Source organism: Cydia pomonella, chromosome 6, assembly GCF_033807575.1.
Source record: "Cydia pomonella isolate Wapato2018A chromosome 6, ilCydPomo1, whole genome shotgun sequence".
In the NCBI taxonomy this organism is placed as follows: domain Eukaryota; kingdom Metazoa; phylum Arthropoda; class Insecta; order Lepidoptera; family Tortricidae; genus Cydia; species Cydia pomonella.
In genome coordinates, this window is record NC_084708.1 from 12,561,067 (window position 1) to 12,573,682 (window position 12,616).

General features: G+C 34.0%; 1 protein-coding gene across 9 annotated transcripts in view; it reads left to right on the forward strand.

The window, feature by feature from the left end:
• Nucleotides 1-11,951, forward strand: part of LOC133518986 (potassium voltage-gated channel subfamily KQT member 4) — a 109,818-nt gene extending 97,867 nt beyond the window's left edge. For 6 of the 9 annotated variants that reach the window (XM_061852815.1, XM_061852813.1, XM_061852816.1 and 3 more), the window contains 2 exons: nucleotides 118-224; nucleotides 4,726-11,951. In XM_061852815.1, coding sequence (XP_061708799.1) covers nucleotides 118-224; nucleotides 4,726-4,991 — 373 coding nt within the window. In that variant the 3' untranslated portion in view covers nucleotides 4,992-11,951. Of the gene's footprint in view, nucleotides 1-117; nucleotides 225-679; nucleotides 2,032-4,725 lie in introns of those variants that run through there. The other 3 variants (XM_061852821.1, XM_061852819.1, XM_061852820.1) reach the window with 3 other exon arrangements.
• Nucleotides 11,952-12,616: the final 665 nt, after the last annotated feature.

The window sequence follows — 12,616 nt, forward strand, 5'->3', positions numbered from 1 at the left end:
AAATGTATTATTTCTCTGGAATCCTTGTATTCAATGAGATACTTTGGCCAGGGAAGTTATTAAGTCATTTTTATAAACCTTTATTCATTATATGGAATCAATAATCTACATTTCAAGGACATCTTCAAATCGTAATGGAGGATCTCCGCGAGATGACGAGGTAGTTATCGTAGTGCCGACGGACCGCGAGGACACGCCACCCCGACTCGTCACCGACAGCTCGGGTAAGTCTTACCACTTACTATAAAACTTCATATCTGCCAATTCCTGTATGTTTCCGCCAGCGGAGCTTTACACTTAACTTCTGTATCTGAAGGTTACAATAACGAAAACCTATTTATACATGCACGGTCACTATTTGACACGAGAATTACTTATTTATCGAACGGTTCGTATGCCACCAAAGACTCACTTTATCAGATACAGCTGACGTGGTGTCATTAATTACATTATCCACTGTCAGTCGTGGACACGACACCTATCTGCACTCGCTTGTACTTTTATGTATTAACATACAGTAATAGGCATAATGTATGTAATAAGTTTGTATCATGCCATGCTTTTAATAATACTACACAACATTTTAGTAAATAGGTGCCTATCTGTCGCAAGTCGTTTTATTATAGACTTGCTGTAGTTTATCATTTCCTTATTAACCAATTAAACATCGTTGCCATAGGTATAAATATGCGAATGTTACAAAATTGCAGCATCTTATGAAGACTATTCGTCATCGACCTCTCTCTGACCGACAACTTGGGAGAGCCCCATTGTATTCGGCCACCGCCGGCTGCGTGAGTCCTGAGCCTTTCCCTTTCGATGTGGAATGTGTATGATAGTGTCCCTCTGCCCCGTGCCCTGTACCTTGTACCCTCACAAGTTCCCCGCTCTTGAATGTACCTAATAAAGGTGTTGTATATTACTTTACATTATTATTTACAAAATATGTCTTTTGTCTTTTATAGTTCCCTATGTAATACTGTTCCATTGTCTCTTATTTCTTCATCCTACATTTCTATATTACCTGATAATTTGTAGAAACTAAACACAATTCTTAATCGACTTCCTCTAAATCATACGGAAGACACAACAACAATGGAATCGCTTAATTTAATTACCAAGTTCGAAGATATTTTTTGGAAGTCGGTTAAAAATATTATATCAGTTAAAAATTAATTGCAATTTTGTATTGTATCAAAAGGTAAGACCAGGCAACTTTATCATATACTCGTACATAATATACGTATTTTATAATAATTATTTAAAAGGGGTAACATAATATTATAAAACTATAGTTTTTTATTCGTTTAATGTTTACCTTCGGTGTCGAGCCACAGAGGTTCATTATCGTAACATTTGTTGTATTGTTTAATCTTCCTGTCACCCGCAATTACCCTTCATAATCAGCATGTTGTGTATTGTAGAGTTTAGAACTTAGAAAACCTGTAAAGCATAAACATGTATAATGTACTTAATCGACGTAGGTACTTGAAACTTACGGTATTGTGTGTAGAGCCGACGAAGTTCTGCTCATAAGCAAATTCACGAATGCGAATAATATTGAGAAATTATTTCTTCCGTGCCTTTTATATGGCAACGGCACCAATCATGAGACATTTAAAAGAAAATTTGGAGTATTTTTGATATTTCCCTGATACTCATACCTGTAAAATTTCTACCGCTTTTTGCATTAAAAGTTGAATGTCCTATTCGCATATTATTTTCGCCGTATTTAATGAAAGATATCTACTGCAATTAGTTTCAAGTCTCATTGTTGGTGCCACATCTATTATAGCTAGGGATGTTTACTATACATACAGGTTGAGAAAACGAACAGAACATGAAGGGGAAATTAACTTTAATATTTAAGACAAGTAGCTCATTTGACTTCTTAAGTACAGAGTGTACTGTTTTGGACTAGCTAGATTATGTGAAACATATTAAGAGGAAAGGGGATGGCCGCTTCTCCATATAAACGTTGTCCTCATTTTCCTCTCTGAACAATTGAATATTGACATTATTTATTTTACTTTATTACTTTTTATTTATTTTATTTTATTTAGTTACACAGCATTACAGTAATACTACTAAGGCATATGAAAAATATTTTTACACAATTTGATGTATATTAACCATAGTTACGTTTGATCGATTTAAGCTAGATTTTTGTAAAAATTAGGAGCAAAAAACAGATTTCATACAAATTTTTAAATGCTCGCAACTCTTATACTTAATTATTAAAAAATCGAAAAAAATCACACTTCATAGCTGTGGTTGATGTACAACAAATTGTGTCCTAATATTTTCAATCATGTTAATATCCAGAGAGGAAAATGAGGACAAAGTTTGTATGAAAAGGCGATTTCGTACGGGTCCTCTGCTTTCGTCTCAACAAGAAAACTTTGTACGTAAGTTTTTTATTCAGGTGGAAAGCGAAAGAACGTAAATGAGTACATAATTAATTTGATAAATAACGGTAAATACATTCCGATACATTCTAAAATAATTGAAAGTTTCCCCTAAACTTTGTCCCCCGTTCATGCCCTGATGGTTCATTTCGTCCTGACCAGTTAATGCACATTAATTGCGAATTATTGGGTATCCTATGTATCTAATTAAAGCATGAATTTGATAAATTCTTTAAATTGAATTTTTAACTGAATTACATTATTTAATAACAGTAAGTACAATACTCGTACAGTAGGTGCAATTATTTTGAGAAGTCAACTTAGGTTTCGGTTAATTTACTCGTAAAGTTTTAATTAAGTAGAAAAGCTTTTAGCAATGACAATAATTAAATGTATTAAACGAAAGGATTTGGAGGAGGGACTTATCATATGATACCTAAATAAATAGAGGTGCATTACATTGTAAAGGGATAATATCTCCAACATAAGTAGTTGCTCGGAATGAGGAAAGGATTAGTTATTAAGCAATAAGTACCCCTAGTGTAAATAAATTCGATTTCGAAACGTGACGTACGCGTTTGCGTTTAGTCTCATTTTGTATTGGATTTAGAAAGAGCGCGCCAAGCGGGACGTTTTGGAAACTCAAAATCCTATACAAAATGAGACTTAACGCAAACGCGTTCGTCACGTTATGATGTCGATCAAATTTACACTAGGGGTACAGTGCGATGTAAGTATTGGTATTAGAGTAAACACGTAATATAAAACCATCTGCCAACAAATTATCTTCCGAAAATAATTGCACTCTACGGGTGTATCTGGTAGAGATAAACCATTTTTAAACTGCTCGCCTCTTAAAAGCACCTATGCCCACATCAAAAGTACCTAATCTTATAGACAATATATACGATGACGACAATATATACATACAAATATGGCAAAAGTACCTGCCGACTTTTGTTTGGTTTGCATACGTTGCGTCTTTAGATGTGTGTGCAACTGTGCAGGTGCTATGGAGTTCTGCGCAGTTTAAAATAGTTTACTGTCTCCTTATTAAAATGTAAACATTAAAGAAATTCAAAACGCATTTGCATAGGATTGCCGGTAGAAGGCACAATTGAAACAGTCACCAATACGCATGAATGCACCAAAAAGGGAAAGGTTGGCAATTACTTGCATTTCGAATACGATTCAAATTAAATTCATTTGACTGGCAACCTCGAAGATACCACATTTAACGTATGTTACTGAAGTACCTATTTAGTATTCCCACGGTTAGATATTAAAACGTCGAACAACAAGATGTGTGAATCATGGGTGTAATATCACCAATAGTGTATGTTTCCTCTTTTCCTTACGGCGATCCTACCGACAACCAAAACTTTTGAATATTTCTAAATACAAACCAGCGTAACGGACGTACCTCTTTTGCGGCCGGCGACTGCCAGGATAGAATTTTATTTATTTTACATAGCACAATTATAGTTTAGATACAAAACCAGGAACAAATAGTTGTGTGCAAGCAGTTTGAGTGCTATAATTTTGTGCCTCGAATGTCTCTAATTGATTTTGAAATTAGACCTAATTTTATTGACGTGGACGCTGCCGGTGAACTTAGAGCCGGCAGCTTCCTCGATTAAGGCATTGTTATTGCAATATAGTGGGCAAATAATGCCAGCATCTATGGAACCATGCCGCTATTTTTAGATGTACCTTTAAATTTTGAATTATCGTAAGATTTTGAGTTATGCTTATGTACACCTACCCATAATACCCATTTTACTAAATTTATACATTTTATACAATTGATATTACAAGTCGTAACTTACAAAGTACTGAATTACTTATTAGATAGGTAACATTCATGTTTCAGTGCTGGATAATGTCCCAATAGCTGACAAACGGGCTATCAACAATTAATTAATCAAAACTTAGGCTGTCAAATACTATCTATAGGACGAATACGGACGAATACGTTTTTCGACGTATTGGTTTAGACATGGTGTTTTTCGACGTTTTGAAATTATACAATTTCAATTCCTACGTAGCTTAACTGAACAACACAAACGAAGCTTCGTTGCATACACAGTTCTCTCTATGAATTCCATCTTGTAATAATAAAATTTCTCCATCCTAAATCCGATGTTACTTCATAATATTCAGGGTTATTAAATATATTAGGCCATTCCATTCCGAGTTTCCGAGCTTCCGATATAGGTGCAAACTTATTTGGCAAGGCGCCCATGTACGAGTCCTATTTATAAATCAATTGTTTCATGACTGTATATAATCTAATAAGCATACTGTGTAATTTCAGAAGTATGCGCGAGCTGCTCAGTAGAGGTAGAGACTGAAGCGGAGGCGGGGGCCTCCGGCAGCTCGGGGTCGGCGTCATGGTGCGAGGGCGAGGCGGAGGGCGAGGGCGGAGAAGAGCGCGGCTACGGCTCGGGCGACTCGCTGGCGGAGGACGCGGCGTTGCTCGGCGCAGCGCACGCTGCAAACGCGCCGCACGCGCCGCGGATCGTACGCACGCAGCGCCGCGACGTCGCTGTTGACCTTCACCTCTTGCGGCCCGACGTTTGAACTTCCTCCAAACGATGCAACGGTCCTCTCTCTTATAACTACACTCCCGACTAATATCCCGTTTAATTCGTATCTTTTACAGAATGTTTGATGTTCCACAATTTATTATGTCGCTAAAACTGTCCAAATGTACACAAAACCTTGTTGACAATAGGTGCTTATTTAAGTCAAAACAACAATCATATTATGCTTATTTGCATAACCTAGTGTGATTGAGTAGTAAATGATTGAAATAATCAAAGAGTGACTATTGAAACAATAATCAATTTATACAACGAGTAGTTATTGCGATTTGATCATGCAATAGGTTCAGAGGAGCAAACAGAAAGACGAAGAAAGCCTATTTAGTAGGTACCGTCGCTGCCTTACGACACTTTCCTGTAGGCTGCAATAATTCACTGGTGGGCACGCGGAATCTATTTCCTGCTGGTCTATAAAAACTATGTGTTTTACACACCAGAGGGCCTAGCCTAGATGACAATCGTTTGCAGAAAATGAAACGCTATCATTTTCTTACATTATTTACGTTTATCTTAGCGTTCCGTTTCGTTTTCTGCAAACAATTGTCATTTTATGACGTCATTCATTTATAACGTAGGACGATTTAGGAAGGCAGGGGGGTCGGACATGACTTTTTTCTTACAAGGGGTGAGAGGGGGCTATCATAGTTCTTACGTATTTAAGAACACAAAGATGTAAATATTTTAAGAATTTTATGAAACAATGACGTTTAAAAGAATACTTCCATACTCTATGCTATTAAACATTGTAAAGACTACAGAGTTAGCTTAAAAGGCACCGTTGTAGGAACAAATCAATATTTCAAAAAGGTTTTTTTTTATAAACACTAAGACAAACGAATTTGTATTATTTCTTCCCTTTAGATCCTTACGTTATATTGGGGGAAGGTCACCCTATTCTTATTTTTTCTTACATAGGGAGGGGGTCAAATAATGCCAAAACACGTCTTAGTAATAAATGAATGACGCGATATCGTGTAAATACCTAACTGGAGTATAGTTCCGTTATGGCCGCCATTGCCTAAGCCTCGTCGATTGTAGCATGAACTTATCAATTACACTCGTATCTACATTAAATTGTAAATAAGAACGAGCACAAGTAGGTAAAAAATACGCTTAATTTCTTTGTTTCCTATTGCTTTTAAAAATAATTATATTAGGCTAAGAGAATAAGACATTTTACAGAATATTATCTATAAGTTGAGTGAAAGCTTAGCTTTTAATTTTATTAAATATAGTAGTCATAAGATGTAAATAAATTAAAAATAAGGCAAAACGAGTACCGATACAGTAAAATTCACTAACTCCTACCTACTTACATAACTAATGAAAAAATGAAATGACAAATCACTTTATGAAATGATTTTATTTATATACCTAATAATAAAGCTAGAAGAAGTCAGGTTTAACCTATTTTGGGAGTGGCAAGCAATATTTAAGAATTATGTTTTTAACCTAAAAATATATTCGGTGTGCATTACCTTTGACCGCAAAGTAAAATAAGTATTTAAAATGATATTCTGAGACTTCGCACTCGGTATCTAAATAAATACCTAAAGTAAATTTTCCTTCAATCAAACCATGCTCATTATCTTTGTGATTTTTGTGATCTAATCGGTTCATTGTGAGAAAAAAAACTTACAAATAACTTTAATTATGACAATACTCAGTTCAGATATAATCTAAATTATAATAATTTATTGCATTATAATGCAAGCATTTTCACCTTGAATGTGAATAGTGAACACTGAACATCGAATTATTATTATTTTGTAATTGAATATAGGTAATTTACAAAATTTTATTGAATCAATTTGTTCAGTTTTTTTATCTACTTTTTAACTTTCAAACATATATATATACGCATAATTAATGATATAGGTAATTAGTTACGATAATACAAACTTTTGAAAATTACCACAACCATCTTAGAACAATATTTAAAGTATAAAATTCATTGTATTATATTTTAAATGTAAATTTATTTTGAATTAGGTGATTTTTCTTACTTTTACTACATAGATGCCTACTTAGTCTCAATTTTGGATCCTAGATAATGCTTATTGCAACCTAGGAATTAATTACACGCAATAGACTGATGTAACTGTATCAATGACTTGTAATATAAACTATATAAAAATACCATTTTGGGAAACTGACTTATCTACTAACCTACTAACATAGAACACTAATTTTCGAATACGCAAGTTGTCATAGAGATAGAGACAAAGTTGGCCAAGAACCTACACTTGTCTAATCTCTAGGACCAGCCAGCATCTCCTTACTACTGTAGGTATACATACAATGCGGAATCCTTTACCTATAATGTTTATACAGCACCAACTTCAACAATCCTATTATTGAACCAATTTTAAAAATTTTGGATGCATCTTGATAAAAGCAGGGTAAAATTTGCCTGTCATTCAAAATTAATTAAATTAAGATTTTAACGTTTATAATGTACCTATACTTAAATAGAACACCCTAGAACCTTACCAAAATTACCTATCTTTCTCGACACACTGCAGCCAAAATTGTAGATAGTAGGTTACCTAATTATTAAAGAAAACGGACCTAGCCAGTTCTGCATTAAAACTTACAATGGGACCTATTGTTGCCTCCAATTAGACTTTACCATTACCTGTCTTTTTATTGTGTAAAGTATAGTTCCAAAGCCATGTTATACTATAGATAGGTACTACTGTTCGCGACAGGTCAGGCACTGGTGAACAAAACATAATTTTTATAAATTTTTGATTTACTTTAGTACCTACCTATATCAAACTTTGTGTAAGCGAATAGCCATAGTTAGCCGGGTACCAATGGATACTCAAATATGAAATCTGTTTGATGTTTATTTGATAATTTCTGTACACCCGCACTAATAATAATATATGCGACCGGAATGTCTTGAGATTAGAGTCAAACTAAGATAGGTAAGTTGGCAGCGATTTTGACAGCCCAGACATTGCAAGTGTTATTTTAATCTCCAAACCTCTATGAAATTATGACGTTTACTTAACACCTGCACAGGCTGAGCTATCAAAATCACTGCCAATTTATCTAGGTCTGACTCTAGCATTAGGTAAATAAAATTTGAAAGCGTTTCTTGACACGATTTTTTTTTCATCGGTTCGCCAGCGTGTTTGGGTCACAATTACTCGTATTTATTAATTGAATGCTTCACAAACTCATTTAATAAAACATTGTTTGTGCTTATCATTCACATCAATAGAAGAAACTCAAAATTACTTAAAAGTCACACGAACCTAGCATCCGCCATACAATCAACCATTACACTCTCATTTTAAAATGGTTTCATACAGAATATCTATGTCTGGTGCTAGTTTTCGTTGCTACAAATTGTAACACAATGAAATTAAAACGAGTAGAAGTGTTACATACAAAACTTGGCATGCTTAAATTGCTTAATATTAGCATGTTGTTTTAAAATGAGAGCGTAATTTTGTTTGTGGAGTGGCGTTTCGCGACAGGCTCGTGTGACTTTGAAGTTGTATTTTTTTACAGATTTAAGTAGTACATTTTAAGGCAGCGAAAATAATTGTGTGTAGTTAAAATGTTCGTTTTTAGTTTGAGTTTTTAAATATGATAGTGTAAAACATCGACAATTATTTTGGCAATACTAATACTAGCTTTATGTAAAAAAGTTAAATATAGCCCCTCTTGTATGTAAAATGCTCGTAGGTATACACATAAATTCAATATTTGGAATTTGTAATATAATGGATGGCTTACTGTTCCAGACACATTGTTCACTTATCTAAGAAGTTTAATTAATCATGTATACTTATAATTAATTAAATGAGGGGTAAAAGCCAGGAAACTAGAAAGGAACAAAAGATACGGCGCGCCGCGCGAAACTTGCGGCGGACGATTTGGCGATTGCGTAGCTTTTGCTTAAAATTTTGTTAGTCAAATCCTTCGGATATAGGCGAAGCTATTGTATACTAAAATTATACTGTTATAGTATACAGTACGGTAACGATATCTATACAATTGAAAATAAACGAAAATTAGGTATGTTTTGTGATTTTTTTATATTGAGCCAACTTTAAACTTTTACGGTTTTGCTTAGAGTCTGCCCCCCGAATGATTTTTTCATGGTATTTGCCTTTGATGAAAACGTGTAAAAATTCAATATAAAAACTACAATTTCGTGTTAGCCCTCTCTTATGTTACATAATAAGAAGTAAAAAAAGTAGAAGCGTTTCTGTTAACTGTACACATCATGATCTGTGACACAACTGACATGCAAGAGGGACTTTACTTAAGTTTTTATCTATACGCTATTTAGTCAGTGCTTGTAGTATACGTAGTATATACGGGAACCAAGGTGGAAATAAATATTAGTATATTAATAGGGCAACTTCAGTCCAGTAAACAAATAAAATATGCAATAATGTCTTAGTAATACAAGGGAACATTCACTCTGTGAAATGGATTTGAGGCCGGTCCAATATTGCTAGATTGTACCGAGTATGCGCATTTTTTTAAATAAACATGCTTATCATAAGTTTATAGACTGATTTGCGTTCATTGTTTTATTTGTAAAATAAGTATGTAATTGACTATATTCCATTATAAAGCACCAATTTAGTAAGTAGGCAAGCAATCATTGTATTTAAGGGGTTCCTAGGGCTCTTAAATTGATGACTGAATACGATTAATAACGTTACTACCGGTGTCCAGTTATTTTAATAAATAATTAAGTAATAGTTTTTTTTTATGAAGTGCTAGTGAAACTCTCCTATCTTTATGTGACGAATCATTTTATAGAAACATTTGTACATAATTTCCTATTCGTAGTTGTAAACATTTTCAATTTTGTCGTGAACAGTAGATGTTACATAATAATAAAAATTATAAAAACATCAATACAGCCATTGTAATAATTAGTTCGAAACTATATTTTGGAATCGCTAAGAGTTAAACCAAGCTAAGTTGGCCGCGATTTTGATAGCCCAGACTGTGCAAATGTTATACGTCATAATTTCCTAGAAGTTTCACGTTTAGAATAACACTTGCACAATCTGCGCTATCAAAATCGCTGCCAACTTAACTTGGCCTAACTCTAGTTACGTTTGTAGTGGGTACAACCGCCATGATTAAAATAGAATATCCGTATCAAATAGATGTAAGTAGTCAAAAATGAATAGTACCAATGGTATGAAATTTTTGTACTTGATATATTCGCTTTCGAGTGTACCTGTTTGGTGGCGACTCAATTGCATAGGGTATGTTGGGATAAGATCACAAAAGGTCATTCAGTCATTCTTTAAAGCTCGCCATACACCTGTTTAGGCCATTTTTCCGCTTTTCATATCTCTATTTAAAGATATATAACAATAACATAAGCTATCTTGCCTACTGTCACTACCTCAGTCTACGTCAACGTCGCGGTACGAGTATGTTCGCTCCGCGAAGTCGCGCCGCGATTCACGTGCATAGTCTGGAGGGGGCTTCACTGTTAAAATTTTACATGTAAGTACTTAACAATCAGCATCAAAGTCTGTTTGCCTCTCGGAAGCTTCGGGCCTTTAATCTATTTAAACCCTCGCAAAAGACTTCTTTTGAAACAACTCGCTACCTACACTTGGGTTTCAATTTTATTTACTTGGTTCTCAAAATAAGCAGAAGATGTAAACAAGAAAACTTTGCTACATTGTAAACAATGATTTATTATAACCCAAGATAGGTTTTAGGCGTTCCAAAATTGAATCGCTTACCTTGTGACAAATTGTACAAGTTGCCTTTAGTCGCATCTGGGCAAGCAAGAGATGTGCACGTTTTAACGAACTCCCGCTCACCGACAGAGAAAGAGAGAAGCTCATGTTTAACAACGAGTATAACAAAGGTGAATGGAATGCGAAAATTAGTAAAAAATAACAGATTTCTTCGTAGGTATGTGAATAAATATGGAAGTATTATTGTGCTCCTTATATAATAGTAGTAGTTATATAATATCATTGCTTGTAAAAGAAATAAAAATACTTAACTATTCTCGCTTGCGCCTTAGCCGAAAATCAAAATAGCCGTAAATAAAAACAAAGGAATTTTAATTCCTGAAGGTACTTAATCTAATATATTTGGTACAGTCAGCATCAATAGTAGCTGATGAAACAACGCGCCAAAAGTATCTGACATCCCAGATAACTTTTCCAAATATACATAAATTTCTAAAATTCACATTCAAAAATATATATTTTACAGTCTTTGTTGTTCTATATATTATAAGACATCACTTTTTGTTAAGCTGTTACAGAATGGTAGGTTATGAAGCGTTATTTGATCCGTTACTTTGATGCTGACTGTACTTACATACTCCGGTCTTATTTTTACGTCCAACGCTGACCTTTTTAGGTATTATTAATCTATCTTTGACGTTGAGCTGAAATAAAATAGTTACTGCATTGAAATCATAAATTTATTGCACGATTGGTATCCCAACGTACCTTAATAAAAAAACCTGTAGTTGTTACCCACATTTATGTTGATATTTATCTAAATTATGATTTACGTACAATCAAAGTTAATGTTACGTGACGTGACTTTCTGCAAATGTTTCAGTAGGTACCTATTTATTATAGACAGTTTTTGAAACAGATTATTCAAAAGTATAAAATCAAAAAAACATTATATTGTATTACGTTTTATACTCTATTTAATATACTTTAGAAATATTGAGGATTTTTCACAACTGCCTAAGTTTTAACTTTTAATAAGACTCCATTAGAATCATATAGTAGGTATAATTGTAAAAGTAGTCACAACGAGTTATAATAAGTAGGTACTTACTACCTATGTACAAACTAGCTACCGAAAATAAAAATTATAATATATAATCTTTAATTCTGCCTGTTTGACCAACTAACTGTACCTATGGATTTATTAGCAATAGAAACTGCCTCGAAAACAACAAGTCTTTTCTTTAATCTCTATTTATTTCTCATAGTCCTGTTTCTTTGTTATCTTTATTGACTAGGCGGAAAAAAAACAAACTCAATGAAGCGGATGAATCACTGCTAGAAAACCTGTTTTCAAATAATAGGTAATAAATAATAAAACCGGCCAAGAGCATGTCGGGCCACGCTCAGTGTAGGGTTCCATAGTTACTCTTCCGTCACAATAAGCTAAACTGGAGCTTAAAGTATGGTAGATTGTTAACCAAGGGATGAACTGTGGGTGTACGTCTTTTTACTATGAAGGGGAAACTTTTTGCGATAACTCAAAAACAGCTAAACTGATCATATCCCCTATAGTTTTCATTTAATGTCTTTCTTAACTCTACTTCCAAGATTTTTTTCATATTTTTTGAACCTATGGTTCAAAAGTTAGAGGGGGGGAACACATCTTTTTTTTTTCTTTCGGAGCGATTATCTCCGAATATATTCACTTTATCAAAAAATGTTTCCTGAAAACCCGTATTAGTTTTGAAAGACCTTTCCAACAATACCTTACACTCTAGGGTTGAAGCGAAAAAAAAATTTCACCCCCACTTTACGTGTAGGGGAGGTACCCTAAAAAATTTTTAGATTTTATTGTACGACTTTATCGGCTTTATTGATTTATATATCCATGCCAAAT